The 27,852-nt window shown below is 38.4% G+C and overlaps 1 protein-coding gene across 1 annotated transcript in view; it reads left to right on the forward strand.

The window, feature by feature from the left end:
* LOC145979383 (sodium channel protein Nach-like) overlaps positions 1-27,852 on the forward strand; it is a 92,727-nt gene that overhangs the window by 49,106 nt on the left and 15,769 nt on the right. The window contains exons 7-10 of the mRNA XM_083112251.1: positions 8,886-9,089; positions 11,528-11,702; positions 19,880-20,025; positions 25,901-26,027. Coding sequence (XP_082968377.1) covers positions 8,886-9,089; positions 11,528-11,702; positions 19,880-20,025; positions 25,901-26,027 — 652 coding nt within the window. The remainder of the gene's footprint in view (positions 1-8,885; positions 9,090-11,527; positions 11,703-19,879; positions 20,026-25,900; positions 26,028-27,852) is intronic.

The raw sequence follows: 27,852 nt of genomic DNA on the forward strand, positions 1-27,852 counted from the left end.
TGTGGGTGTGGGTGTGTGGGTGTGTGTGTGTGTGTGTGTGTGTGTGTGTGTGTGTGTGTGTGTGTGTGTGTGTGTGTGTGTGTGTGGGTATTTATGCCCCTAGATATCGTTTTGGAATGTGATGGAACGGAAAATCAGAATTTTGTCATTTGAAAGTAGCGAACAAACATGCATCCATTCATTTTAATGCAGGGTGCGATTTGAAGGAGCGACAGGTGGGATTCTCACCCCCCCCCCCCCCAACCTTCCCTCCCTGCTTTGAAACGTCAAATCTCTGGTTATGAATGACACATCTCAACCGGGAATCACTATTTCCAACCCACTTGTAAACTATATCGTACTTATGGTGTTCCAGTTGAATTCAATTAAGTTTACCGCACCATACCTGCAAAAAGAATCGTTACGCAATTTATGTCGACTTTGTACAGTAGCGCCAATTTATATGAGTCCGTGGAGCCCGAAGCCACCCAATAATTTATGTGATTTTTTGTGAACTTATAAATCAAATGTTTGAGCCCACCCAGTGTTTTTGAAAAGTTGGTGCCCTTTGCTGTCTCTCTTTTAGGTGCCATGCATTCTGTATTTTTTCAGACTTCTGGTGTTTCACAGGTAGTATACATTTCTATCGAATACTAAAACTGGGCGGTGTTTCTGACGTATGTTGGGTCGCTTCGTCGATTAATCCTGTTCGAGAGCTTGTTGAGATCAGTAGTGTTTTGTTGTGTTATATAAAAGTAAGTCGAGATGGTCCCCGATCGACTCGTGGAAGTTTCAGGTTTCAAGGATTCGTAAGGCATTTGTCAAAGTAGTTATTTATGATGGAATTTGCGATATTTTAAGACTCTATACAAATACTAAACGTCAGAGGCGTCTTGTGAACGCATGCGCAGCATGCACCGCATGCGTTCACGAGACGCCTCTGCTAAAAGTACTATCATTGTAGCTATATGCAAAACCAAAATGCTTCAGCTCTTCAGGAATTAGAGTAAAACCATACGTTCGAAAGTAATTTTGTCAATCTTTGGTAGCCGGTTTGAAAACTTAGGTCTCTTTTCGCATGTAGTCCTATTAAATGCATACACACATGGCTTTTAGATGAACGTGTGTTTTATGGAGGCATGTCAGGTGAACTTTAATGTAAGTGAAAACATATGTCCGTGACAATTTAAATATTTTTACATCTACAAAGAAAATCCAAAACAAATTTCCACTTCACTTAAATTCATTTCAATTCAATTAAAATTGTACCTATGCCTACAGCTGAATGCGAACACGGGTTGTGTCATGAATCTAACCTTTACTGAACAGAGTGAGATTAAATATTTGCTTGGATCATAGAATACATCGGCGTAATCAATTTTGCCTGGTGATACCCCATTGTTGGCGTTTTATTTTCATGAGATATGAGCTCCAATTACTAGAGGAGAAGTTCTAAATATGGGCGAAGGTTTAAATATAGGTTTTGGAGTTATCAGCGACTGGTTATCTGTCAAGGACAAAGGTTGCGGCGCCAATTCGCAAGAGAAAGTGGTGGTTAGTTTCGGCCTTGGACGCTGTTATAGAATTGCGACCTCCGAAAACTTTTTGCAGGTATGTTTTAACTCAGCGTTTTCTGAATTCTCATCTGCTTTCTATAGGTACATAAAACAAATGTGGACTTTTATAATGCCATGATTTGTTTGTGAAATATGTACCACATACAGCGAAAATAAATTGAAGAAGAAAAATAGCGTGATGGTCTAAATATGGGCTATGACATGAGGTCTAATGTTGAGATCACATTTTCAACAAATATTTGGATGTTTTTCTTAATTTCGATTTTTCCCATTCCGCGTGATTTTCAAAACAACAGATTATTCATAAATATGAATTTTATAATGTTTTAGCGATAAATGACTATTTTCTTTTATTTTATTTGCTTTTTGTGTTATTGCCACTAGAAGCCCATATTTAGACCACAATTTTGAAATTCATCACTTTACCATTTTTTGGAAATTGCTTTTTTTTAAAAAAAAATGGAGACCTTCTATTCTTTAGCATGCTATTACATTTAAGTATATATTTCATAGATATGCATTTTAAAGGCAGGTGCTTGATATATTAATATTTTACTCCAAAAATGGGGGGGCCCATATTTAGACCTTTTCCTCTATTTTAAACCTTCGTTTTAAAAGTTATTCAAACACAAAAATTGTTATCGAGGATAATTTTAAGTTTTTCTTCATATGAATTTTTTATTTTCTAAAAATTTCGGGTGCATGTAGCCCCTTCAGTCCCCCCCCCTCCCATGGGTACTCCAGTGTCTTCGATCACTCTTCCTGTCCTATTTCTTAATGTCTTTCTATGTATTTTCCCCTCCTTTTTCTTTCTCTTCTTCGCTTCTTTATTTCTTTCTCCCTTCTCTTTCTCTATTTATCTATTCGCACGAGCGCGCGTGTGTGCGTACTCTAATTCTCTCACATTTTCTACCAATTCTTTGATATCCCTTATCTTCTCTCCTGGTGACATAGTAGTAAAGCCAGTATATGCAGTGGAGGCATATTGCAGAGTGGTTCTGATACAACTTTAGTCCAGTGCCGATTAGACGATTAACATAAAATAGGTAATCCATGATTACCTTAACCACTAAACCACTGAAGAGATCTCGCTCGTGTCGTAGGGGAAATTTAATAACTTGGTTCAGTGACCAACAAACGTCCCATATTTCAAGAAATCTATCGGTTCAAAATAATGACAATCATATATCAGTAATTTTGTTTTTTAAATATCGTATGCGTGTGAACAAGTCGAGAACGTTGGCGTAGCCAGGCATAGGCTGAAATGTTGACAAATTACATGCTATTCAAGGAACTTTAACTGAAACCACACTCAAATGGCCTTTATGTAAGGACTTTATTTTTCGTAATCGCAATATTACCGAAATCCATAATCGTTTTCTGAATTTGCTTAGAGGTGGATAAAAATTACATGCTAAAAGCGTTTTCATGCATGCAAGTCGCGAAATGTAGTAGGGAAAGGTAAAGTAGTCAGGTCGGCTAAAGTGGTCATCGACGCTTTTTGCGCCTGTACATTGCTGCCATCTAACGTAAATGGGCCCAACTAATTCGGATAATTGCCATTGCAGTTGCATTATATTTATAATACAAAAATTATTGATAAGCTTGTCCTCGCTTTGATAAGTATGCATAACATTAAATAGCATCTTTCGGCATTATCTACACGACAGCTTATCTCATTGTTTGACGAGAATGTTGAAAGGATGTGCAAGGGCAAAACGTCTGTCTTATTACATTTTCAGTACTATTTCTCAACAAACGCACATGAGGCAAAGTAACACAGTGCAAGTGTTAATTAAGTAACCCACGAGATATTCAAAGCATTAGTTAGTGGGCGTCTGGGTGATGTTTCAACTTCAAAGCTAAAAAGATATATCTTGCTCAAAATATTCAATAAAGCAATAATTAGAAACTAAGTTCCGATTGTGTAATGTTTTTTGTAAGTTGCATATTGATGATGCGGAAGGCGAGTGTTGAAGTAAGTTCGAAGTTTGGAGGAACAAATTAAATCAATTCTGTTTTTTTAAGGAAGAGTTGGTTACTCAATTCCAGGCGATTTTCTTGTATTATTATTGCACGTGGCAATAGCACAAACAGAGTGATTCGTACTCATTATACCGGCATTCAAGAAAATGTGTGTGTGTGTGCGCCTCCCCGATGGCGCAGTGGTAGCGTCGTCGCCTTGTAATCAAGGGGTCCCGGGTTCGATACCCGGTTGAGGCAATAGTGGTTCGTTGTGGAATATCTTGGGGTTTCAATTGGTGCACAGTTTGAATCTTGTAAGGATACCAGTGTACAATGCACCGCAAAACCTTGCGAACTGTTGACCAGGGGAGTGACAATTCACGTGCCACAGCTCTAGCACTTGTTGCAGAAGTTGAGGCATGTGCTGCACGGTCTTTCTTCGCAATTCGCGATTAAAATTACCACCTGAGCGCTAGTGTCGCTTCCAATATGGCCGCTCTATGTAGAATTAAATATTTATTTACATTCAGTAGTAATACGTAATAGCAGCGTGTTGTCATTTCTGGTATGGAAGAGACTTTAAAATACGCGACATTTTTAAATATTGCGAATGCGATGTGAATTCCTGGAACTATAACCGTCTATAACGAAGGTGAAGCTGTGCTGAGAGCGAAGCATTTAATTATGATAGGCAAAAATAACACGGAAAACGCAGACGAAACTAATGTATACGTACTGGTTCTTCAAAGCAGTGCAGTTTCATCTGCACCTCGGTTGTAACTGGGGCTCTCAGAAATTATTTGAAAATAAAGCAATTCACCAGTATTGTAAAGCTTGGGCAGGAGAAAAATGTAAACACGCCGTTGCAGTTCTTTCCCCAAAGAGGCAGGCTGGTTTAATAACAACACAAGATAATAATAATATTAATAATAACAACAATAATTTCATTGAGGCTACCTTCATTCTTCACTGAAAATTGACTTACTGAATGAAACAGCAACATTTGCATGTCAATTTCCTTTATGATTACAGACAATAATTAATTCTCAAACTATCAATATTTTCACCTGTTCCAAATTACATACATACTACATTGTTATATTCATAAAGAAGAATTTAAAACTTACTTTCATGGTAATTTCCTTGCCGCATTTCAGTTATGCCAATCTTATCAATCAGTTCTGTTTTCCCTGATTTATTTACAAATTTCATTTTGTTGATTCCACTGGGTGGAAATACATGTAAGCTTTTCACTTGTCCTGGCCACAAAACGATTTAGAGGAAAAAGCTGAACAGTAGACGTTACTTTTTCGCATGTTCCCCATGCTTTGAACGGCTTCAACACAGCGAAGTGTCCTACTTGGAGTGGTTCCTGAAAATCTGACCAGATGGAATATCGGATAACTTTAATCGCGAATAGCCATTGCTTTTTACACGGAAAAATTCAAACTTTTAATGTTCGGCGAACATTCACATCACTAAAGAAAAAAAGAAACGCGTCACCAACAACAACCACGGAGCTCACACAATGATTAGGCAATGTCACTGACTTTGAAGTCAGAGTTACGGTAAATTCCATGTTTTGACTGTTTACAGCGCCATTTGTTACCCTGGTGGCGAGAATTGGAACTTTTTTCATAATTCGCGAGCGCATTGCTTCATTAGCATATCTACGAAGTTTTAGACTGCTACTCTCATTACAGCCCGTGCTGTAGAGTCCAGCACAGATATTTCTGCCGTGCGATGCGCGACAGAACTAAAGAAGCAGTGTTGCTAATGGAGCAGATAGAAATATCGCTGCAGTGCGCCAATGCACAGTTGCTACGTACAACAAGGAAATTAGAGAATTCAGGTCTATCTAACGTTGAGTTTTAAACGTCATGCATTATACCAGGACTAGGATTAGTATGTACTAACAAGTGGCTTTGTATGTAGCTACATACATATGGACTAAAAATTCGCAAAATATGAACTAACACATACGTAAAATTACCAAAAATGCTGCAAAGAAGACTTCTTCATATTTGAGTGATTTCAAACAAAATAAAAAAATATTATTTTTCATTGCATTAATGCACTGGTGGCGTTCTAACTGTTCACTCCCAAAACCCGTATACACTGGTACGGAACTGCAAAGGCAGATAACAACATGCCAACGTGTTAAACAGCGACAATTGGACCAAAACACTCCTCCTCAAGCAGTATTATTATTTCCTCTCTGTGATCGGCGAAAGTCGGTTGCCTTTGTTCTACATTTACAAACGATGCCGGCTTCCACAACAATAACAAGTACATATACTGCCACTAGACGATAAGCTGCGCGACTTTTTCTTTTGCTATGAACCAGGGCTGGCGCTAGTCATTTTGCCTCCCTGGGCGGTGCCGGTAGATGCCGCTCCATTTCGAACCCCCCCCCCCCCCCGCCATTACGCAGCAACGGGAAATTGAAAATCAATATATTCCTAAGTAAAACATCAAAATATAAAATAAATAATGAGACTTCTTATGCTATTTCAATACTATTAAGCGCAAAAGAATATCTCGCTCGACCACAGTTTTCAATAGGCTTATTTTTTTCTTCTCTTCAAATTTTGCCGCCCTGGCCGGTGGCATGGTTCGCCCTCCCCTTCCGCCGGCCCTGCTATGAACTTGGTCACCCATCAAAGCATGGCAATTTTAACACAGAAAAGAATATGCATCGCATTAAGCAGCAAAAATGACAGCCTCCTCTTCCTCCACCTAAATCCATCCCATTCCTGCCTTTCCCCTTCCGTGACAGAAATAGTGCTTCATTATTACAGTTGGCAACACTAGTTACTAGTTAGCCAATGAACATGCACTGCATAAAAGAAGCAACCACTACGCCGTGCTATATTGCCACATTACCGTCCCTGCCGAACGGTGTGAACCGCGAGCTGGAGCGGTATTCAATTGTTTTCAATGATGTTTGCGCGAGTGTGTCCAGGAATGGAATGACAATATGGCAACAATAGCGAAGGTTTTCGAGCAGGGTAGAACACGTGATACTAAGAGAGAGCGAGACGAAACGAAAATTGGTATCTACGCAACGGCAAATTTATGTGTGTTGTACTCTACCACTCTGAACACCGTCACTTTAATTATAACCACCTGGTACTTGTTGATATTTTTTGCTGTTTACTACTAATGTTAAAGTGTCGTAGTTTCAAGACAAGAAAAGATTTATATTATGGCATCCAAGCGCACAAGACCAGAAAGATATTTCCATCAGTTATTGACATGATGTGAAGAGGACGATGATGAATTTATATGTGAATTTTGCAGTGACAGTATGATAGTTCAAAAGTACTGACTAAGATATTGAAGTGCTATCAAGGTAGTTATATGCTCAAAGTAATTGTAGGCCTGTTTTTTTTGTTTTACAGTTATATATTTTTATTTATTTGCTGAGTAAGACTATGATATTGTGATATTCTACACAGGCGATATGCCAAGGCGTGCCCGTTTTGGCTGCTGTCCATTTCACATGATATAATTACTCCTTAAATTTTCTTGAAACTTGCTCAATAAATACAGAGTGTCTATATAAAGTGAGTCTCCTTTCCAATTTATTATGTAAATACCATTGTACTGTACTAGGTGATGTTTTCTGACTTATATGATGCACAAGATGTCAGGTTTTACAGTTGTGGCATTACATTATAGTGCCTTGATGTGAGCACCATGTGTGATGCAACAAACATGTACGTGATAGTCTACATCTTGGTAGGCTCTGCACAACAGAGTATCACTGTAACTTCTTAAATCCTCACTCGCAGTTCTTGAAGGTCACATGGCATACATAGGTGGCATGAGCAATTTGTCTTTGATGTACTTCCTCAAGAAAAAAAATAAATGCTGATAAGTCAAATTGAAGGATGGAAAGACAAAGCAATTTTGCATGGCTCTCATGACCAAGAGGAATAACTTCACTACACCAATCAAAATCGCATGCCATGAGTCCCGTCTAGTTTGCTGCACTTCCATGTGACACATGATGATATCCAGATATATTAACCACGAAATGTATTGTAAGTAACTCATAGTGGGACTCGCTTTATAGACATGCTGTATATCTGATTAACTATGGATGTTACTGTAGTTATTATATTTTATATGTAAAATGTTACTAGTACTGAAAAAATAAAATTCCTTAGAGTGGCCTCTCTAACCCCCTTTCCCTAATTAATTTATGTATTTTTTTTAATGTTCTCACAGGCACATATTTTGTACAGACCACCACAAAAGAATAGATTTTCTGTTATTTGAGTTCAATTTTTTCTGTACCATGTTGGCTAGCATTTTATAAATACAGTAGTCAGAGTTGCTATACAAAGTGGCAGGTTCATTTGCAAGTTTTTAATTTGGAGTTATCTTCCCCTAATAATTTTCAATACAATATTACTTTTACCAAAATTTGGGTCCTTCTGGAAAAAAAAATCTTGGCTACGTCCCTGGTACATCTATAAGCTGTCATGAAAATATAAAATATATAAATATAACTGTGTGTGTAAGAACTCACACATAGTCAAGGTGGTTTGTTCGTTTGCCCTTTGCACAATAATCAAATGAATCAAACATTTTTCTCACTATCTACAAAATAAAATAGCCATTGAAATTCATCCATCACATTGAGCAGCCATTTGAAAGGAAGAGGTTGCATGGTGAACTCTGAGCAGAAATACTGTAACACCATGATATCTGGGAAAAAATAAAGCTTTCAAGCAATAGAATGTGACACTAGGGCCACTGCTCCCAGACCAGAGATGCAATAATGGTGATGGGAATGTGATTTCTTCCTTATTTGTCTTCTAGTGGTTTAAATAATAGTTCATTTGTTATTGACTCAATGCATTGGTCAAATGCAACCAAATACAAAACTGCTTTGCAGACTTCAGCATTCAAAGCATTGTTGTGCCAGGCAGTAAATTACTGAATATAGTAATTATAATATAAATACATAAATAATACCATGGACTGAAACTGTGTTACAGCCATAATAATAATAGCCCATGGTGCAACAGCCTGTGAGGGCCATGGTCAGTACGACACACCCCTAGTCATTGTTCTAAGATTCTGTAACCGAGTTATGCTACTCATTTGTAGCTCCCCAATTTCCTTATGATTGTGGGGTGGCCACTGGTTCCATACACTGGCTGAAATCTCATGAGAAAAATTATATTTCCACCCATGAGACTTGAACCTAAGTGCATCCCTCAGCCGGACACCATACTGCATGGCCATGATGTGCACTTGTTACAACCATAGGTCTTTTTCATACCACTATCAAGAACTTCATTTTTATTTAATTATACCTAATTACTTTTCCTATTTCTGTTTAAATAGGGTTTTTTGGATCCTGATATGCTCTCTAGGTGTTGCTGGAGCATCAACAATGATCATCTCCATCTGGAGTGAATATGTGAACAGCCCAACAGTCACAGTGGTGGAGGACAAGAATTACCCTTTGTACAAAATTCCCTTTCCTGCAGTCACTGTGTGCAATGTCAACAAAGTAGTGAGGTCGAAAGCAGAGAACTTTGTCAAGCAGTAAGTCAGTGTGTGTGTACACACACATATATATCTAATGTTCACACACACACGCATATAGTACCAGTGGTCTAGTGTAGTTTTATATTAATTGTACCAAAGTGCTGTACAAACTGCTTCACAATAACAAAAAATACTAGTAGTAAATACATTATATTTGGTCTAGGAATTAATTCGTGCGGTTGTTACGCACACATTGAAGCTGTAGTTCAAACACAAAATACATAAATACCTTAAGAAAAATATTGTCCATCGCGAGCCACCACTTTCGCCCATCTGTCAGGCAAGTTACGGATTCCGTGGCGAAAGAAGTCCTCATCCTTTGAAGCGATCCAGTCAGAGACCCATTTTTCGATATCTTCTGAAGAAGTGAACCGCTGTCCAATCAAATCATTATTCATGCAATCGAACAAGTAGTAGCCCGAAGGAGCAACGTCTGGTGAATACGGCGGGTGGAGTAAAACTTCCCATCCGACATTTTCTAAATAGGTTTTCACCGGTTTTGCGACATGTGGGAGAGCGTTATCATATTGAAAAATAAGTTTATCATGTCTGTTCTCCCATTCTGGTTGTTTCCTGGCCAGAGCTTGCTTCAAACGCATTAATTGTCGTCGATAACGTTCTCCATTAATAGTTTCACCCGGTTGCAGCAGCTCATAGTACACCACACCTTTCATATCCCACCATATGCACAGCATAACCTTTGCACAGTGAATATCTCATTTCAGTTGTGATGGACCTGGTTCACCTGGCTTCACCCAGGCCTTTTTTTCGTTTCGGGTTCTCGTAATGGATCCACTTCTCATCGCCAGTAACAATGCGATGCAAAAAAAACTTTCTTTTCTGTCTTTGAAGCAGCAATTCGCAAATGGTTTTTCGTCTTTCAACGTCTCTGTCTTTCAATTCATGTGGAACCCAATGTGACATCTTTTGAATCATTCCCATGGCTTTGAGGCGTTTGGAAACTGTTGTTTGATCAACGCCTAATGCTTCTGCAAGTTCTTCCTGCGTTTGACACGAATCCTGATCGAGCAATGCTCTCAATTCTTCGTCTTCAACTTTTTTTTGGCTGTCCAGGTCGCTCTTGGTATTCCAGGCCGAAATCACCACTTCTAAACCGTGCAAACCACTTCTGACACGTTTGCTCAGCTAGCGCATGGTCACCATACACTTCCACCAAAATACGATGACTTTCGGTAGCACTTATCTGCATGTTAAAGTAATGAAGCAGAACACCCCGCAAAAACACTTTATCTGGCACGAACTGCACCATGTTCAGTTGACTACAAAATGCTGTTGTTGACGCGTCAATCAACTGCCCTATACTACGAACGATGCGCGCTGACAGGAGTTTTCAACGCATGTGTGGCTACACGGAACTGTGGGACGATACACTTGTTACGCCAACTCTTGTCCAGGTGCACGAATTAATTCCTAGACCAAATACTACACAATATGAAGTCAGGGCCTCCCCCATGGTGCAGTGGTAGCGTCATTGCCTTGTAATCAAGGGGTCCCAGGTTCGATACCCGGTGGAGGCACAAGTGGTTCGGATCCCACTTTAAACTGTAGGTCCAGTCCCGATTAGCCTTACTGTGCATAAAGTGGACTTAAAACAGCAACTCAAACCAAAACAATATGAAGTCACAATTGTTAACATGATGTTTATTACTAAACTTATTATTATTATCATAGATTAGAATAATAAATTATTTGATAACTAGCAAAGTTCAGCCTACTGCTCTACCACTTAACAAGTCATGCTGCACATTTAATTTACAGCACTGACCTCAGCTGATTATATAAGTCTTCAGGACGATGAGATTTTTTAAAAAAGAAAGCAGGTTAGTTTCTATCTGAAGTTTCTCCCAATAAAAATAATTATCATCTTGTTATATAACCAAACAGTCATTATGTTATGTTAGGTTTTATTTAGATAGACACACAACAATTAGTCTTAAGTAAAGCAAATTTACTGTCATTTTATGAGGCAGGGCATGCCCTACTTACATAAAAAAAGTAGGACATCACTCTGGTGCACCCTGACAAAACTACACTTCGCAATAATTAGGACTCTTGCACACGTGTCACCAGAAATATTTAGAGAGGGTTTGACAGTTTATATAAAATAGACTGTGTATATTATAATTATGAATAAATAAACTATTTTTGCCAAATATTATTATATACTTAGAGAGACTTCAACTAGACACACTGCATGTGAGAAGATTTGTATAAATTATAAGACATCATATATCTGTGGAAAGATAATGTTTTGTAGATTTCAGAAAGGTTTGGTAAATGATGATAAACTAGGAAAAATATTTTCTAGGATTTTTTTAAAAAATTCAGTCTATGTGGAAAAACACAATATTTTCAGGCCAGTGCATGAAGTGTTGATAAGTATCAAAATATTTCCTATTTTCTTTACTTCTCAGATATGATAGTAGCTATTCAGATACCTACATGGCCACTGTGGCAGCACTGGGATTCATGGGTTACCCAGCCTACCACCTTCCTGCAGTTTTCCTCAGACGGCACTTCAATGGTAGCTTGCAGAACATAACCATGCCGCTCCTACCCAAGGTCAACATTACGGATTTGATGTTACAGGTAAATGCATAATTGGTTCCATTTTTTTTTATGTTAGTCATATGTTCTGCTTTGATAAGTTTCGTACAAGGTTTGTTCATAAGATACAGTGATAGTACCTTAAAGAATGAATGGGGAGGCAGAGGAGGAGATATTTTCGGGAGTCAGTCCCACTTAATGCACCCTGTATACATAAAAGATGCATGTTTGAGATAAAATAATTTGTTTACTTTTTTTCTTGTTTTTGTGGGACATGGCAGTGGGTGTCTGTTCACCTACCTGGTAATTTTTTTTTCTGTTTTATGAGAGATTTGTAATGTATTTACTTTATTTCTTGGATCACAAAAGAGGTGTAAAGAATGCTCATTCTTCAGATAACTATTTTTGGCCTTTTTCAGCTCTGGAATAAAGTCACTTCCTGAGAAGCTAGCACTAATAACAGATATGAGTTATGAATGTGTCACCAGTCTGCATGGGTTTGGGTGTCTCGCAGATGACTGTTGTCTCTGAATAATTTCAGCATGCTGATTCCAAAAATGAAATCCATTTTTACCCACCACATCTAGTTTTTTTCAGGAAATGGCAACATATTAAGTGCCTTAATTTCACAATAAAATATGTAGTTCCATCATTAGCCCAATAGATGGCTCTGTTTAGATGGTGGTAAAATATTGGTTTTCAAAAATACATCAGGCACATATTTTTAGAAATGACACTTTTTAATACAAAATGTGAATTCAGTACTAATCCTACACTGTATTTTCTACAGAGGTCGGAAGTAGCACGCCACTTGTAGTGTCGCTACTGTAGCTAGCTACAAAATTTGTAGTGGTAGCTGTAGCGGCACTACATTTTGAAAATTGTAGTTGTAGCGGTAGCGAAGCTACAAAATTCCTGTAGTTGTAGCGAAAATTTCGCTACAGCTGCATTTTTCCTGAGCATTTTGAGGTAATTTTGGAAAGCGGCAACGGCGTCAAAAATAAACTATAATATTGCTTACTTTTGCAAGAGACTCAAAAAGACAAAGTCCATTACATGCAAATACAGATAATCTAGATTATAAATATCTTTATAACGCAGATTATAGATATCTGCGTAATTTATTTCATTAGCATCTGAATAATTCTAATATCCAGATAAGTAACTGGCATACATGAATATATTCCGGCTAATAGCCATTTATTTTATCTGCATCGCTATTTTGGGGAGAATCATGCCTCATTTGCTACACCGTCAGGAAAAAAATACCCCGTTTGCGCCACCCCTTGAACAAATCCTGTGGATATCGATGACGTAACAGACAGCAAAATATCGATATTTACTGTGGAAAACTCAACTTACAGTGCAAAAACGAGGGATCCGTTTCCTACTAATCGGACAAAGCAATAGTGCCAGCAATCAATCGTTCAGTACGTTAACAGCATTGATCATTGTCAGTGTATAGGATCACACCGGCAAGAAATTATTGTTACAAGAACGATAGTGATTCTGGAATTAAAATTATTCTGGTCATGATGTTTCTTCGCAAATTTTAAAATAACAATATGTTTAGAACACTCGGATATACACATCAGTTTACTCAATATATTTTATCATATTGTAAAAAGAACGTACAAGTTTTAGACTTTCCTGCAGAAATGACAATTTTCTTTGTTAATGCAGTTTGCAAATTTATGGGTTTTTCCTACTTTTGCGTCCCTTTTCTGTAACTTTTTCTAATCATGGCAATGAGGATGCATTGTTTATTTAGTTATTTTCTTATCTATGGCAGTTTTCTGCCACTTTTGACTAATTGTGAGAATGAGGAAGAATGATGAATGATGAGCAGAGTGGGGGAATGGAGGAGCAGGAGGTGCCTATCCTCCCAACTAGGTGTTTTGAGTCCACTTTATGCACAGATCAGCTGATCGAGTCTGATACGAACCACCATGTAGCCTACCCTCCGCTGGGTATCGCACCTGAGGTCCTTTGAATCAGGGGCGGCGCCAGAAATTTTCGACCGGGTGGGCAGCAGCTCCATAGTGATAAATTAGGGTGGGCAGTATAAATGTAAGAACATGTATGTGTACGTAAGACGTATGGATCCCCCTCTCTCTTACACTACCGATTTTCCCCTTACTTCTTTTCCCTTTCCTTGTTTTCCTCTTTATTCCTTTCTAATCTATTCTCGCATCTTGTTCCATTTCCTTTCGTTTTGTCTCTGATGGACACAATTATTTCAAGGAAGTGTTTACGCATGCGCAGCCATACCCCAGTCATACATTCTAAATCACATTCTTTCATGCATGTTAATACAGTGAAATAAATGTGAATTAGGTTTAAGCTTGTGTTGCAAATACAAGGCACATACTTGATTTTATGTATTCGGCGACAGTGATAGAAGGTGCGATGGTAGACAATCGTGAAGTTTCTCTTAATTTAAATGCATGTTCCTGAGCATAGTATTTTCGTCGTATGAGTTTTGACTGAAAGAGTTTTCTTACTCCTTGGGGGTTACTTTTCTTAGCTTACAAGGTTTGTACAACTGACAAATCTATCTGAATGTTTATAGTAGCAGCGATTGGATGCCAACATTTGAGGGGCAAGGACAATATATGCAGGGGTGCCCATCCCCCCCAAGGCCAATGGCGCATCCCCAGAAAAATCATGTATATGTTATCCGCCCTCCCCAAATAATATCGTTTGCGCCCTGAAACTATATCGTAATCCCTACACCGAAAGTAACTTTTTTCTTAGCTTTTTGTTACAAATCATGCACCTGTTTTAAAATAAGCAGTATACCAACACTAAGCACTATATTTTAAGAAGTTATGTTACTCATGAATATGGAGAATATCGAGTCCATAGTGCAGGGGCAAAAAGTGGCAAAATGTGGCTGGGGAACTGCATCCCCCACTTCCCGCTCCTCCTAATCGCCGCCACTGAATGTTTGGATTAAAATGAACGTCTTATTAGGAATGATTTAAAACACACACGGAAAACAAATTATTTGTTCATTGTCCATTAAGTATCCCTAGGCTAATGAAAGGCTATTTTGACAAAATATCACTCGTCATAAGTAACAAACAAGTAAGATTGAGAAATCTGTTCAGAATTTAAGAGATTATTAGCTAAGTTGCTATTCGTTTTCTGAAGAACTGTCATATTACTTATGCGGGAGAAGCAATACACGTATGGTTACATGAACATGTTTTTTGAGGTAACAAAATGATTTAGGACATAAGGAATTCATCGAAGTTGATCATCGTACCAGTAATACTTCATCTATTTTTCATTGGGTTGTATGGCGTGACCATTTCGAACACACTAGAATGTCAAACTCTATCCTGTGCAGCATACACTGGAAACTTTATTCTTTCAGGGCAACGAGTACCTGGCGCCTGGAACCACTGTCAAAGTAATAATTTATGAGGGTTTGTATTTTGAGTGTATTTTGTTTTCGCCACTTCGTTACTTTCATCTAATCACCATGGAACCTTATAACTTTTTCATTATTAAAATTAGCAGAAAAATGACTTAAAATAAAACAAATCAACCAGAACTTACTCTTCCAAAAATGGAGTTTCATTAGTTTATACCTCTTAGAAAGTTGAGGTGGTAATTTCAATCGCACGGCGTTTCATTAGTGGATCAAGGCAGCTAATTCCGTGAACAATGACGTTGTTTTCCTAAAGTCTCAAATATTTGTCTCAGGCAATCACCCTCTTAAAATAGACGCATCTTCTGTGGTGATAAAATGCCGCGTTTGGTGCGAGTTCTTTCTGTATATTTTTCCCCAATGGCATAACGCTGTCGCATTATAATGAAGAGATCCTGTGTTTGAAACCCCCTCCTCTGGTGGAAGCACAATGCACACTGGTTCCACGTTAAACTGTAGGTTTAGTCCCGATTAGCCTATATGAGCATGAAAGTGGGCTTAGAAACAAACTAACAAAATCGTCTTCTATATACTTCGTGACATAACTTTTTTCTTTACTTTAGCTGCATCTACAGATTCTGTTGACATTTTCGCCTGATTCTTGTGACAAAATTTATGTGTGGAACGAGGATTTCTAAATAGGATAAGCCACTCATTAGCAATTGAATAATTCTGTAGCTTTTCCATATATAACTGATTTATTAAAATTTATTCACTTCGGTATTGTAGTGATTGTTGTGATTCCTTCTTATTAGTAGAACGAATATAAAGTTGATATTTCGTATACCATATTGAAATTTGAAGATGACAGGTATATAAAAATTATTATGAAAAAAAGGACATTTCTGGAATTTCAATGCAGAGCTAATTAAAATTATATTATACCCTATAGCAGGCATGTCCAACTTCAATCAAGCAGTGATCTACTTTTTATTGTCACAACAGACAGTGAACTACTATTAATCGTTAACCTTTGCAAAAATTTGTACCTACTCAGCCATTATACATTATAGAAGTTGAATTCAAATAGCGTATATTCGTATAATTACAATAGATAACTGCGATCGACCAACAAACGCCCCGCGATCGACCGGTCAATCGCGATCGACACGTTGGACATGCCTGCTCTATAGCATACTTAAACCCGAAGCTTTATGGCTGCACCAACACAAGCCTTCCATCTGTCCCTATCCTGGGCAAGATCAATCCAATCCTTTCCGTCCTTACCGATTTCCTTTAGGTCCATCTCAACGTTATCCCTCCATCCTTGTCTTGGTCTTCCTACTGGTCCCTTACCATCAGGTTTCCCAACAAGAATCCTGTAAACTATTCTTTCCTCTGCCATTCGTGTCACATGACCTGCCCATCTATACCGCGTTTGTTACAACCTGTCCCGTTTCCCGCGCTAGCGATCGCTCGACAGTTTCGGTGCCAATGAGAAACGAGGAAAAAATCGTCTGCTGGGCAGCGAGGAGCGGATGGGAGCCACAAGAGAGGCGCTTACGTAGACGCTGTTGCGACGTTGCGTATTTTAATTGGCTGCCTGGCTTTGACTTTCCCCAGCACGGAGAAAAGACAGCGACCAGCTAGCGCGGGAACCGGGACAGGTTGTAACAAACGCGGTATAACTAAGTCTTCTTGATTAAATTATTCTAATATTAATTAAAAAGTCGAAATAATTTTTTGTGTTGCTGGAGGAAGTAACGCTAATATGATGTTTAGATTTGTTTATTTGGAGATTATTTTAATCATAGCCACGCCGGAATATATATACGTAGTGGAGGCCCGGAGCTGCAGTCCTCAAGTTCACCCTCAACTCTGATTTAATCTTGATCATACTCTGCATAATTTTGAGCCTCCTAAGCCTACTAGCTGCTTTTAAACATGGAAGTATTCATTTGATCACAGTTTTTGTTTCAACAATGACAAATGTGGCATTTTATGGGTTGATAATATGTGAACATTTCCAGCATATATAATATTCACAAGTAAAATATACATGTTATGAACACCAGGTTACACTTAAATATTTAATCATTCATATATCCCTGAGTATGTGTACTTATTGAATTTGATTGGGTGGGCAATCGGGTGGGCACAGGAATTTTTGGGTGGGTGCTTGCCCACCCGTGCCCACCCCTGTCGCCGTCCCTGCTTTGAATACAAGGTGACAATTACAATTTTCACTGTGTCGTCGGGGAAGCATTTTCAATGGAAAAACTTAAAGAAATTGCTCCACCTGTTTCTCATTTAAACCATTAGAAGCTCTAGGTTCAAGTAAATATCCGCCATCCCCCAAATAACATTCTGTTTAAGTTAAGAAGATTAAATGGCTAAATATCACATTTTTATCTTATTCCCATTTTGCGCAACACGTTATAGTTCATTTCGATACTTGCGAAATTCTTCCAATTAATTTTAAAAGGAAGTATGTCACATAAATATTTTTGATATGACAATAAGAACATCACGGATTCGTGTAAGACCTAGTTTTTTGAATTGATATGCCACTTACAAAGGTACTTTATTCTCAAACACTTTATTAAAAATATGTAACTGAAGTAACACTGCTATAAAAATTATAGAATGAAGGGAATCATAGTAATAAATAACAGAATCTATTTTTCAGTACGTACAACTATCATACTAGGGCTTCTTTTGAATAGCCATATACTTGTTTTAAGTTTTTAATACAGAAGTAGCGCAAAAGTAGCGAAGTAGCGAGTAGCGAACAGGAGTAGCGTAGCGAGCTACTTTTTGGCAAATGTAGTTGTAGCTGTAGCAAAGCTACATTTTGGAAGAGCAGCTGTAGTTGTAGCGAAGCTACTTATAAAATGTAGCATTCTGATCACTGATTTTCTAACAGATATCCTTGAATGTTTATGCACACAAATGCATACACATGGCATTATGCACTTACCTACAGACAACATTTCACATGTATTCAGAAAAATAACAATTTCACAAGTTTTGCGACACATTTTGTCATAATGACACCCCCTAAACTCGGCACCCAGGGCACATGCCTCCTTTGCCCCCTAGGTATTCCACTGGTCACATGCATGCACACACACACACACACACACACATAGACACATAAACACATATGCATACACATGTACACAAAGAAAGAAAGATATATATATATGTGTAAGGGAAATTCCATGTATAATCTTTGTCATAAATTAGTCGAGTGTATACGCCACTGATCATTACTAAATTTACTAATGTAATGGAAATAAGTTGCATGGCACTATTAGCCAATGAATCAGAAAGATGATCTGGTAAATATATTTACCTTGTATAATAATCTGCATGAATATAAGAATATGCAATTTAGTCAAAGCCTAAAACTGAATAGTTTGTTGCCATTATGTGGGGTGTAGTATTTCCTTACAACAGAAGGCATATATGCCGATTGATGACTACAGACAACAATCCTTTTATGAAGTAATATTTCTGACATTCAATTTATTTTTTTTCAAGAACATGCATGTTTATTATTCACAAATACATGATTATTATGATAGATTTTTGTTACAGGAAAAGAACTTAGCTATTCTGGTCTAAATAGTTCCCCCTTACATGTAGCTTATGCATGTGCCTGCGAAATGGCATACCTCACTGTCCTTTGTGAAGTAAGTTCACGTAATCTTCAACAGATGGCAGCACAACTGCTTGGTACTAATGAATAGGATCATTGACTACAGGAATCAACCAGCACCCACAAGAAAGATCCACGCATGAAACGTAAATCTCTATTTGTGGTGTGTTGCCTACAGTCACCATCTGTCATTAAAGGGTTAAATGGGTCTCCCCAATATCGTAGTGGTAAGTTGGTAACACTGTCATGTTGTAATCAAAGAGTCTCAGGTTTGATCCCTGGTTGAGGCACACTGAGCAGTGGTTCACACCCCACTTTAAATCATAAAGTTAGAAGTGGACTTAAAACGTTTATGGACTTGTAAAAAGTCACACTGCCCAAAGTTGAACCAATAATTATGCTCTCCTCTCCACCACCACTCTTTCTCAATACTTTTCTGGATGTGCACCATTATACATAATGGAGCTCTGCACTTATATAATATCCAGATCCTGTCACAGGTCAATTGGTTAATTTCCATATCATATTTGCACCAGTGACATACTCAGGATTGAAGGGGTAGTTTGGTAACTATTTTTTCCAGGATGGGACAGTTATGTTAGATATATTACACTGGTGTGTATTGATTTGTAAACTTCATGGCCTTGATTTGTAACCCCTCCCTTCTGATTTACTTCGATCACAAAAATGAGTGGATACTTGTGCTAAAATTTAGGAAGAGGCACCACACCCAAAAATATCCATGCAGACAGTCGTAAATAATTTCTGATCAGTCAGGTGTAAGCGTTAACAATCCCACCTCAGCCAGCCTCAAATCAATGGGTACCTGGGGGCAACCCTGTGGGGTAAAGGCAGCTGGAGTGTGGTGCTGATCACATCACCTCTAAAATGTCCGAGATCAAGAATATGTGGGGCCCTACTTCCACATGCCCTAAATGTGCCTTCATGGCACAATGTTATATGCACGGGGAACTTTACCTTTACCTATATACATATAAGACAAAATAAATATATAAATGATGGTGAAGTTCCACACCATCTATAACATTAAATTGAGCTTACACAATGGTGTAAGTTCAATTTAAAGTTATACATTTGAAGCCAATGTGTCTTGCTTTTTACATATGATGAATTGATATCTCTGTTTTTACTGTTACTAATTGCATTTTCTTTCAGGTGATGCCTGATTGTTCAGATATTTTCCTGAAGTGTTTCTGGAAGGGGCAGGCTGAAGACTGCTGCTCTATATTTCATCTTCAAAGGACAGAGGAAGGGTTCTGCTACTCATTCAACTCCAGAACAGCTGAAGACTTCAGAAAGAGGTACTAAATCACACATACATACAGGTGGTGGACATATAAATATGAACACCCATATGAAAACAGGTCATCCTTGCACTACAGCCATGCCACCTGGTACAGAAGTCTGGCATCTAGTGATCGTGATGGTAGAGGTATCAGTTTAGCAGCAGCAGTTGTATTGGTTGTATGTGAACATTCTGCTACCAGTCAAATGCCATTATGTTCAACATCACAGACTTTCAAAATGGCACGATCATTGGAGTGCACATAGCTGGAGCTTCAGTGACGACAACGGCCAGCCTTGTGGGGGTTGCAAGGCACATATTGTCAACTGTGATGGCAGTCTACAGTAAAAAAGATGAGGCATCATCTTCAAAACAGAACAGCGGGTGAAAGTTGATGCTCACCAACAGAGATATGCAGATGTTGAAGTGGATAGTGGCCCAAAAGCACAAGACAACCATCTCCCAGATACCTCCTAGATGAAATCCCATCTCTAGGACCCTGTATCTTCCAAAACTATCCAAGGGGAACTGCATACTGGGACCAGTCATGGCAGATCTGCTATTCCAGAACTATTGGTGTCACCGCTTAATGCCGTGAAGCATCGAAAATGTTGCCAATGGCACAGACGCTGGATACAACAGCAGTGGGGACATGTCATCTGGTCTGACGAATCTGCATTCAGATTATCCTAGGCCACTGGGCATGTTTGGGTGTGAAGAACTCCTGCAGAAGCTTTTCATGTTGACTGCCTCCTTCCTACTGATAAGCTTGTGGAAGGAGGGGGGGGAGATACTTTTTTATGGTCCTGAACCACATGTAGTTCTCCATGGGGAGATCACAACAGAAGAATATTGCAGCATTCTGGGCAAATATTTCCATCCTATGATCCAGACTGTATTTCCTGGTGAGCGACCTATGTTTCAAGATTACAATGTCCCCATTCACACTCCTCAGTGCATCCATCAAAGCATGGTTCGTTGAGCACAAACATGAAGTGGAACATCTTCTCTGGCCTTCTCACTTGCCTGATGTTAACATAATTGAACATTTGTAGAGTATTTTGGAGGCCAAAGAACATACTAAGTTTCCATCTCCAGCCACACTTTCTGAACCAGAGACTGCTTTGCACGAGGAATGGATGTTTTGTCCGTTGAACATTGTGCATGACCTGCATTTGTACACCCAACACCGGATACATGCTGTAATTTCAGAAGAAAAGGGTCAACTTCCAATGATTTTTGTGTCATATCAGGGTGTTCATATTTTTTTGTCAACCACCTGTATATACATAGTACAGTGTAGTTCAACAAGACATGAAATTAGATTAAAATAATCATAACGAAATGATCTCATAGAATTATGAAGTACTTTGTGTCATCTGCTAACAAACGAAAAACTTGAGTATGATGGCATAGACTGAATGCATGAAAAGCCTTAACAAAAATTGTGTTATATGTGTGAAGCTTTAAAAATGTAGCAATTTTTTACTTCGTTTGTCTGTGAAGCATGCGGATGCTAGTAACTTTTATTGGTGAAATGTGCAAATTATGTGTATTCACAAACATCTAAACCTTAATGCACTTAAAAACAATAATAATTTCCATATTAATTCATTTTTTTATTTACGTAGAAAAGGACCACTTTTTGTGGAATTCCCCCAATGAAGATGGTTGCTGTAACTGGCTTGGATCACATGATGTACAGTCATAGACACTTCTGGATTGCAATGATTCCATTGAAACTAAATTGGGTCATTACAACCCAGACGTGACCATGACTGTACATAACGGGATGTCCTTTGGTCTAGGTTCGCAATATCAATCATTTATTTTCTCAGGTTTGTGCTTTTTGACAACTGATTTCTTTTAAAAATTGATTACTTTCATCGTAATGGTTTCCATCCAAAATGCATTGAACGTGATAACAAAATCATATAGTGTAGCTATAAGGTCATGTTACAGAATCTAACCAATGATTTATATGCCCTTAAAAAGTGGCTCACTGCAAATGGGCTGGCAATTAACCTGAATAAATGCGTATGCACAATTCTAGGCTCTTAACTACACTGGTCGACAATTGCTAAGGAACAAACACATATTGACCCACATCTTTTTCATACACAACTCCATGTCAGTTTGTTGCCAGAAAGAGACCAGTAGAGGGTAGCAAGGAATTGTTGCGCCCATTCAGAAAGGAACATGTCCGCTTGGATCATCCTTAACAGGAAGACTGCAGTGCTTTGGCAGGAGGTGGTACCCACGGGAGACAGTCATGCACGGTAGATGCCTTTGGCAGTGCAATACTGGTGTGCAACAGAAGAAGCATGTAGGAAGATGGCGAGAAGAGTACATTTAAGTGATTACAAACGAGGCAGAGTGGTTGGTCAGCTGGAGTCGGGGTGAAGTGTCACTGAAGTGGCACGTGTTATGGGAGTATCGAAAAGTGTAATTTCCCGACTTCAGAAAGCTACTCGTACCAGAGGAACAGCTTTGCGTATGCATGGTGGAGGTCGTGGAAGGTGTACAATTGCTCGCCAGGATTGGTACATCGTCCAGGTGGCAAAAAGGAATCGATCTGTCTCTCCAGCCCAAATTGCTCAAGACCATGTTGGTGCTTCAGGTGTCTGTGTGTCCCCAAAAACCATTACACGACGACTGAATAGTGGTGGGTTGTATGCCCGGAAGCCAGTTACGTGTGTGCCAATAAAACCAGCTCACCGTCGTGCCAGATTACACTGGTGTGTGCAGCATCGTAACTGGGACCAAGACAGATGGGCAAATGTGATGTTCTCCGATGAATAGCGGTACTGTGTGACAAGTGATTCTGGACATCAAATGGTGTGAAGAGAATGTGGAACATGATATCATGCACAGCACATCTGTGAACATGACAGGTATGGGGGACCCAGAGTCATGGTATGGAGGGGGGGGGGGCATAATGAAAAATGGGAAAACACCACTGCACATCTTCGCCGCAGGATCCGTTACTGGAGCACGGTATTCTACCGAGATCCTGGAATGTTATGTTCGTTTTTTTTCGGGGTGCAGTGGGCCCTGACTTTCTTTACATGGATGATAATGTGCGTCCACACAGAACTGTCCAAGTGACAGAGACACTGGAAAGAGAAAACATCATTTGCATGGACTGGCCTGCATATTCGCCGAATCTCAATCCCATCAAACATGCGTGGGATGCTCTCGGAAGGTGGGGGAATACCCCACCCCAGACCCTCCAGGGGCTGAAAACTGCACTTCAGGAATAATTGGAAAATATACCCCTCGCGCTCATGAACACTCTCATCGACAGCATGCCGAACAGGTGTGCAGCTTGCTATGCAGTCCACGGTGGCCACACACCATACTGATTTCCTCTGGACTCACTCTACACATGGCAAATTGTGATTCATGTGCTTTCCTCACTTTGTTTTGTTTATGCTGGTTTTGCTTTATGGCATCCTGTTTTTTTTGGTTGATGGGGAATCCCCATCATCTTTTCTCAATAAACTGATATCTGTACTTATATATTGTTCACTTGTTACACCCTGATCACGTAGTCAAAAGTTATTGGTCAAAACGTGTTTGTTCCTTAGCAATTGTCGACCAGTGTATTATCTTGAACAAGCAAATTATGACACAATATCAAAATTAAAAACCAAAACATAATTTATGCATGAACGGTTAAAAATCTAGGTCTTACTTTCGATTCAAATCTTTCCTGGTCAGCACATATCTCAGGGCAGTGCACAAAAGCACTAACAATAATGAGATCACTCTACAGGAGAAGAGACTTCTTCACTAGAGAAACAAAATTATGTCAAATCGAAACTTTAATATATCCTAGTTTTGATTTTTGTGATGTGGTGTACAGCATGAATTTACAAAGTAAAACGTCGAACAGAATACAAAACTAAAGAATTCCTGCATTTGTTACGTTCTCTCGATCAGGAGAAATGAGCACATCTTACCCTTGCTCAATGCACATGAAATTCTTAACATGTCTAGGCGACGTCTTCTGTATCAATGTTCTTTAGTATATGTTAAAGTTACACACACCTAGTTATCTCCATGAGAAACTGACATCTAGAATTGAGTACATTCACACAATACGAGAGGTCAGCGAAAAATTGACATTCCGCACCCTTCTGCTGTCAGTTTCGAAGGCTCCTTCTCCCTGTAGTCTGCAAAGGTTTGGAATGCTCTTCCCAATTACGTTTCATTTGCTACATCCTCCAAAACTTCAAAGAACAGGTTCTATTATTTTTATTGCAAAAAGCAACAATTGAGCATATTTTGAGCAAATTGAGCAAACAAATATTTCAAACTGTGCATGTAAGTCATTTTAGTCTTGTTTTGGAAAGTGGGTATGTACTCGTGTGTGTGTGTGTGTGTGTGTGTGTGTTAATGTATATTTCATTGCGTTCTCTTAACATTTTTTTTTATCATTTATGTAAAATTCATTCCTGATATATATTTGATTTTTATGTTATAAATATATATATAGGTAAATTGAAATAAAATATTCATTCTTTAAATTTGCTTTGCTTAACGTTAATTTACTTTGCTTGTATCTAAACAAAATCTAACGTAGCACAGTGACTCTTTTGTTGTATAAAAAAAAAAATATATTTTTTTTATTGGGAGAGACACGAGATGAAACTCAGGTTTTAAGGACAAAGTTTAAGAGCTCTACTGGGAGAAGAAAGTAATCTTCTTTTCTTTCTTTTTTTCAATGATTCATTCCCTTCACTTTCTTCCTTCTGGATATTTATAATTGCCTGAGACATCAATTAGTAACTGCTATACATCAACTTTTTGTAACTAGTTATATATAATAATAGAAATGTTAACAACTATGACACTATATTGTGTAGCTTAGCATATTTACTATTAGTATTTATGTCATTGTGATGTCACAACTACACCACTGATTATATTTTCCAGCCATTGTATTCTTATGCAAATAAAAACCCTCTCTAATTACAATGTTCAGACTCTGCATACTGGCATCACGAAGCAATTATTATTAATTTAATCTTATCAAACATATTGATGGAAGCTGATACTTGTGATTTCAATAATATACAGCATGTCCACAATGAGACTCCATCATTTTGAAAGTCTATATCTTTTTCATTTTAAATTGTACAGCTGTGATTCCGGAAGAAGCAGAAGCAGAAACTCAAAAAGTTTATGTGGTGACGTTATAGTGCGCGCAATAGCCGTAGTGGCGCTGCAGCTCTCGATTGTTTGAAAATAGAGATTCTAAACGAGCGTGCACAGGTTCATTCTAAAGGAGTCCACAGATGTCAGTAAGACAAGCAGTGAAGAACTGTGTGAACTGTCGACCGTTTCATACCAAGTTCTCTCGCTGCTTGTCTTACTGACATCTGTGGACTCCTTTCGAATGACCTCCGCACATTTTCTACAACCTGTTCCTGGATTCTGGGTTTACACCACAGTGTCCTTTCAAAACATTACCGGTCGCCAAAAACTGATCACACCACTTCTTTATAGTCGTGAATGTCGGAGGATCCTTATTGTACACACGACGAAAGTTTCGTTGCACTTCAATAAGTGATTTCGTTTCTGCACACCACCACACAACCTGTGCATGCTCGTTTAGAATCTCCATTTTCAAACAATTGAGTGCTGCAGCGCCACTACGGCTATTGCACGCACTAAAACGTTACCACATAAACTTTTTGAGTTTCTGCTTCTGCTGCTTCCGGAATCACAGCTGTAGAATTTAAAATGAAAAAGTTATAGACTTTCAAAATGTTGGACACGCATACATTGTTGAAGACATGCTGTACAATAAATCCCTTTTTTTTTTTTTTTTTGTGGACATTATGATAACTCATTTTAGTTTATTTTTATGCCAACAATTTCAGAAAGGATATAAAAGTCCCAAAACTGGAAAGAAACAATGCTGCTGGTGCCACAACAGGGTTGGAAGTTTTCTTCAATAACCAGTCATCGCAATACATGCCTGGTGACTACAGACTCAAAGGAGTAAATGTGAGTATGCAATGTCAAGAATATGCCCATAATCTTGGTGTGAACATCATCATCATTCTTCGCCGCTTCCTGCCTCTGGCTGGGTCGGCATAGAAGTCAAGCCTCTCCATTTTCCCCTGGTCTTCCACCACTCCTCTCTTTCCACGGTGTTCCAATCTTTTCTTCTCCAAACACTCTCTGCTATCTGCTCTTTCCATCGACATCTTGGTCTCCCCCCTTGGCCTTATTCACACTCCTTGTGCATTCTAAGCTCTTACAGGTAGTCTTTCTGCATCCTCTTCATGTGTCCGAACCATTTCATCTGTGCATGATCTATCCTGTCCTGAAGATTCACCAACCCTACTCTCTGTCGGATCTCCTCATTCCTTATCCTATCTAGGGTTACCAGACGTCCGGTTTTTCCCGGACATGTCCTACATTTTAGCCTTATGTCCGGCGTCCGGGAGGAATTTGTAAAATATGATAAATGTCCTACATTTTGAGCATCACATAATATTAATTAGGAAAATATGTAATAAGAAAAAATCATGCAATTACTGCGCTCCCAAACTCAATAGTGAAATTTATTTTGATTCAGTCATTCATCAGTTGTATGTGTATCTTGGTGCAACTTGAAAAAGTTCTGGGAAACCAGAACGAAACGTCGCAGATAACATAAAATAAAAACCACTAAAAATAACTGTGTTAGATTATTTTGCATGTACTTGTACAAAAAGTGGTTATGTGAATCTTTAAAAAGAATGTAGATATTCAGTCATTGCCCAAAAAGAAAATAAATGTTTGTCCTGCTAGAAAACAAACTGGAAAAGGGAAGCAATTAATGAACAAAGTTTTGGGACCACTTACTGCTGATGTCACTGTTCAATGCTTGAGTGGAATTCTTTGCCTTAGGGTTTATACTGATTCAATATTTTGATTGTAAAGCAGGGATATAGAGAACAAAGTAATTCAGGGTGTTTGCAAGTCATGGAAGTCAAGAAAAACAAAGAAATCAAGAAGTTGCTCAAGAAGTCAATAAAAAGGCAATAAAATATTCTTGTGGTCAAGAATTTTTGCTATCACATTGACTGATTGGTTGATTTAGTTTATTTTATTTCACTTTTCTGCCCCTTTGGCTAACCGCGAAGATGAGGATGAATGGTGGTAAGATAAGATGGATGAAGGGACACTCACAAACATATAGGGACAACAAACACAAGCCCCACATAAGATTATACTGGCTGTGAGTCCAGACACCAGAGCCTTGCTAGTCTGCCAAATGCAGTCCAGTATGCATTAATAGATAAAGCAGGTTTAATTCTCTTCTTAAATACAGCTTCAGTTTTCATCTTAACTGTCCCTTTGGTATGGATGTTTCATTAAATAAATATTTATTTTCTTAATTGAAAATATCCAACTTTACCTAAATCGGGGTCGATTAAATAAACATTAAGAAAAATGGGGAAAAAGAAAAGGTCAAGAAAGTCTAGAAAAAGTCAAGAATTCTGGATTTGTTATTTTGGTAGATACTATAATTGAACTAAAAACTATTCAAGATTAAACTCTGGGACCACTTCAAATTATGGTAATTGCTGAATATTTGTTTGCCATTACAGGTCTAATGCAAATGTTGAGAGAGTACTTTTGTTACCATATTATTTTTCATAAGGTCTGTAAAATGTTTGGTACTGGTCCCTATAATTTCAAAGAGTTTTACTGCCCACTCTAACATAAATATATTTTGACTAAACCTGAAATTTTGAGAATAATTGGCTTCTCTGAAAAGTACTACTTAAATCATGTAGTAAGAGGTGCATTGTTTTGAAATTTTGCATGTAAAAATTCA

This window comes from Lepisma saccharinum, chromosome 26 (genome assembly GCF_977018435.1).
Source record: "Lepisma saccharinum chromosome 26, izLepSacc3.1, whole genome shotgun sequence".
Lineage (NCBI taxonomy): Eukaryota > Metazoa > Arthropoda > Insecta > Zygentoma > Lepismatidae > Lepisma > Lepisma saccharinum.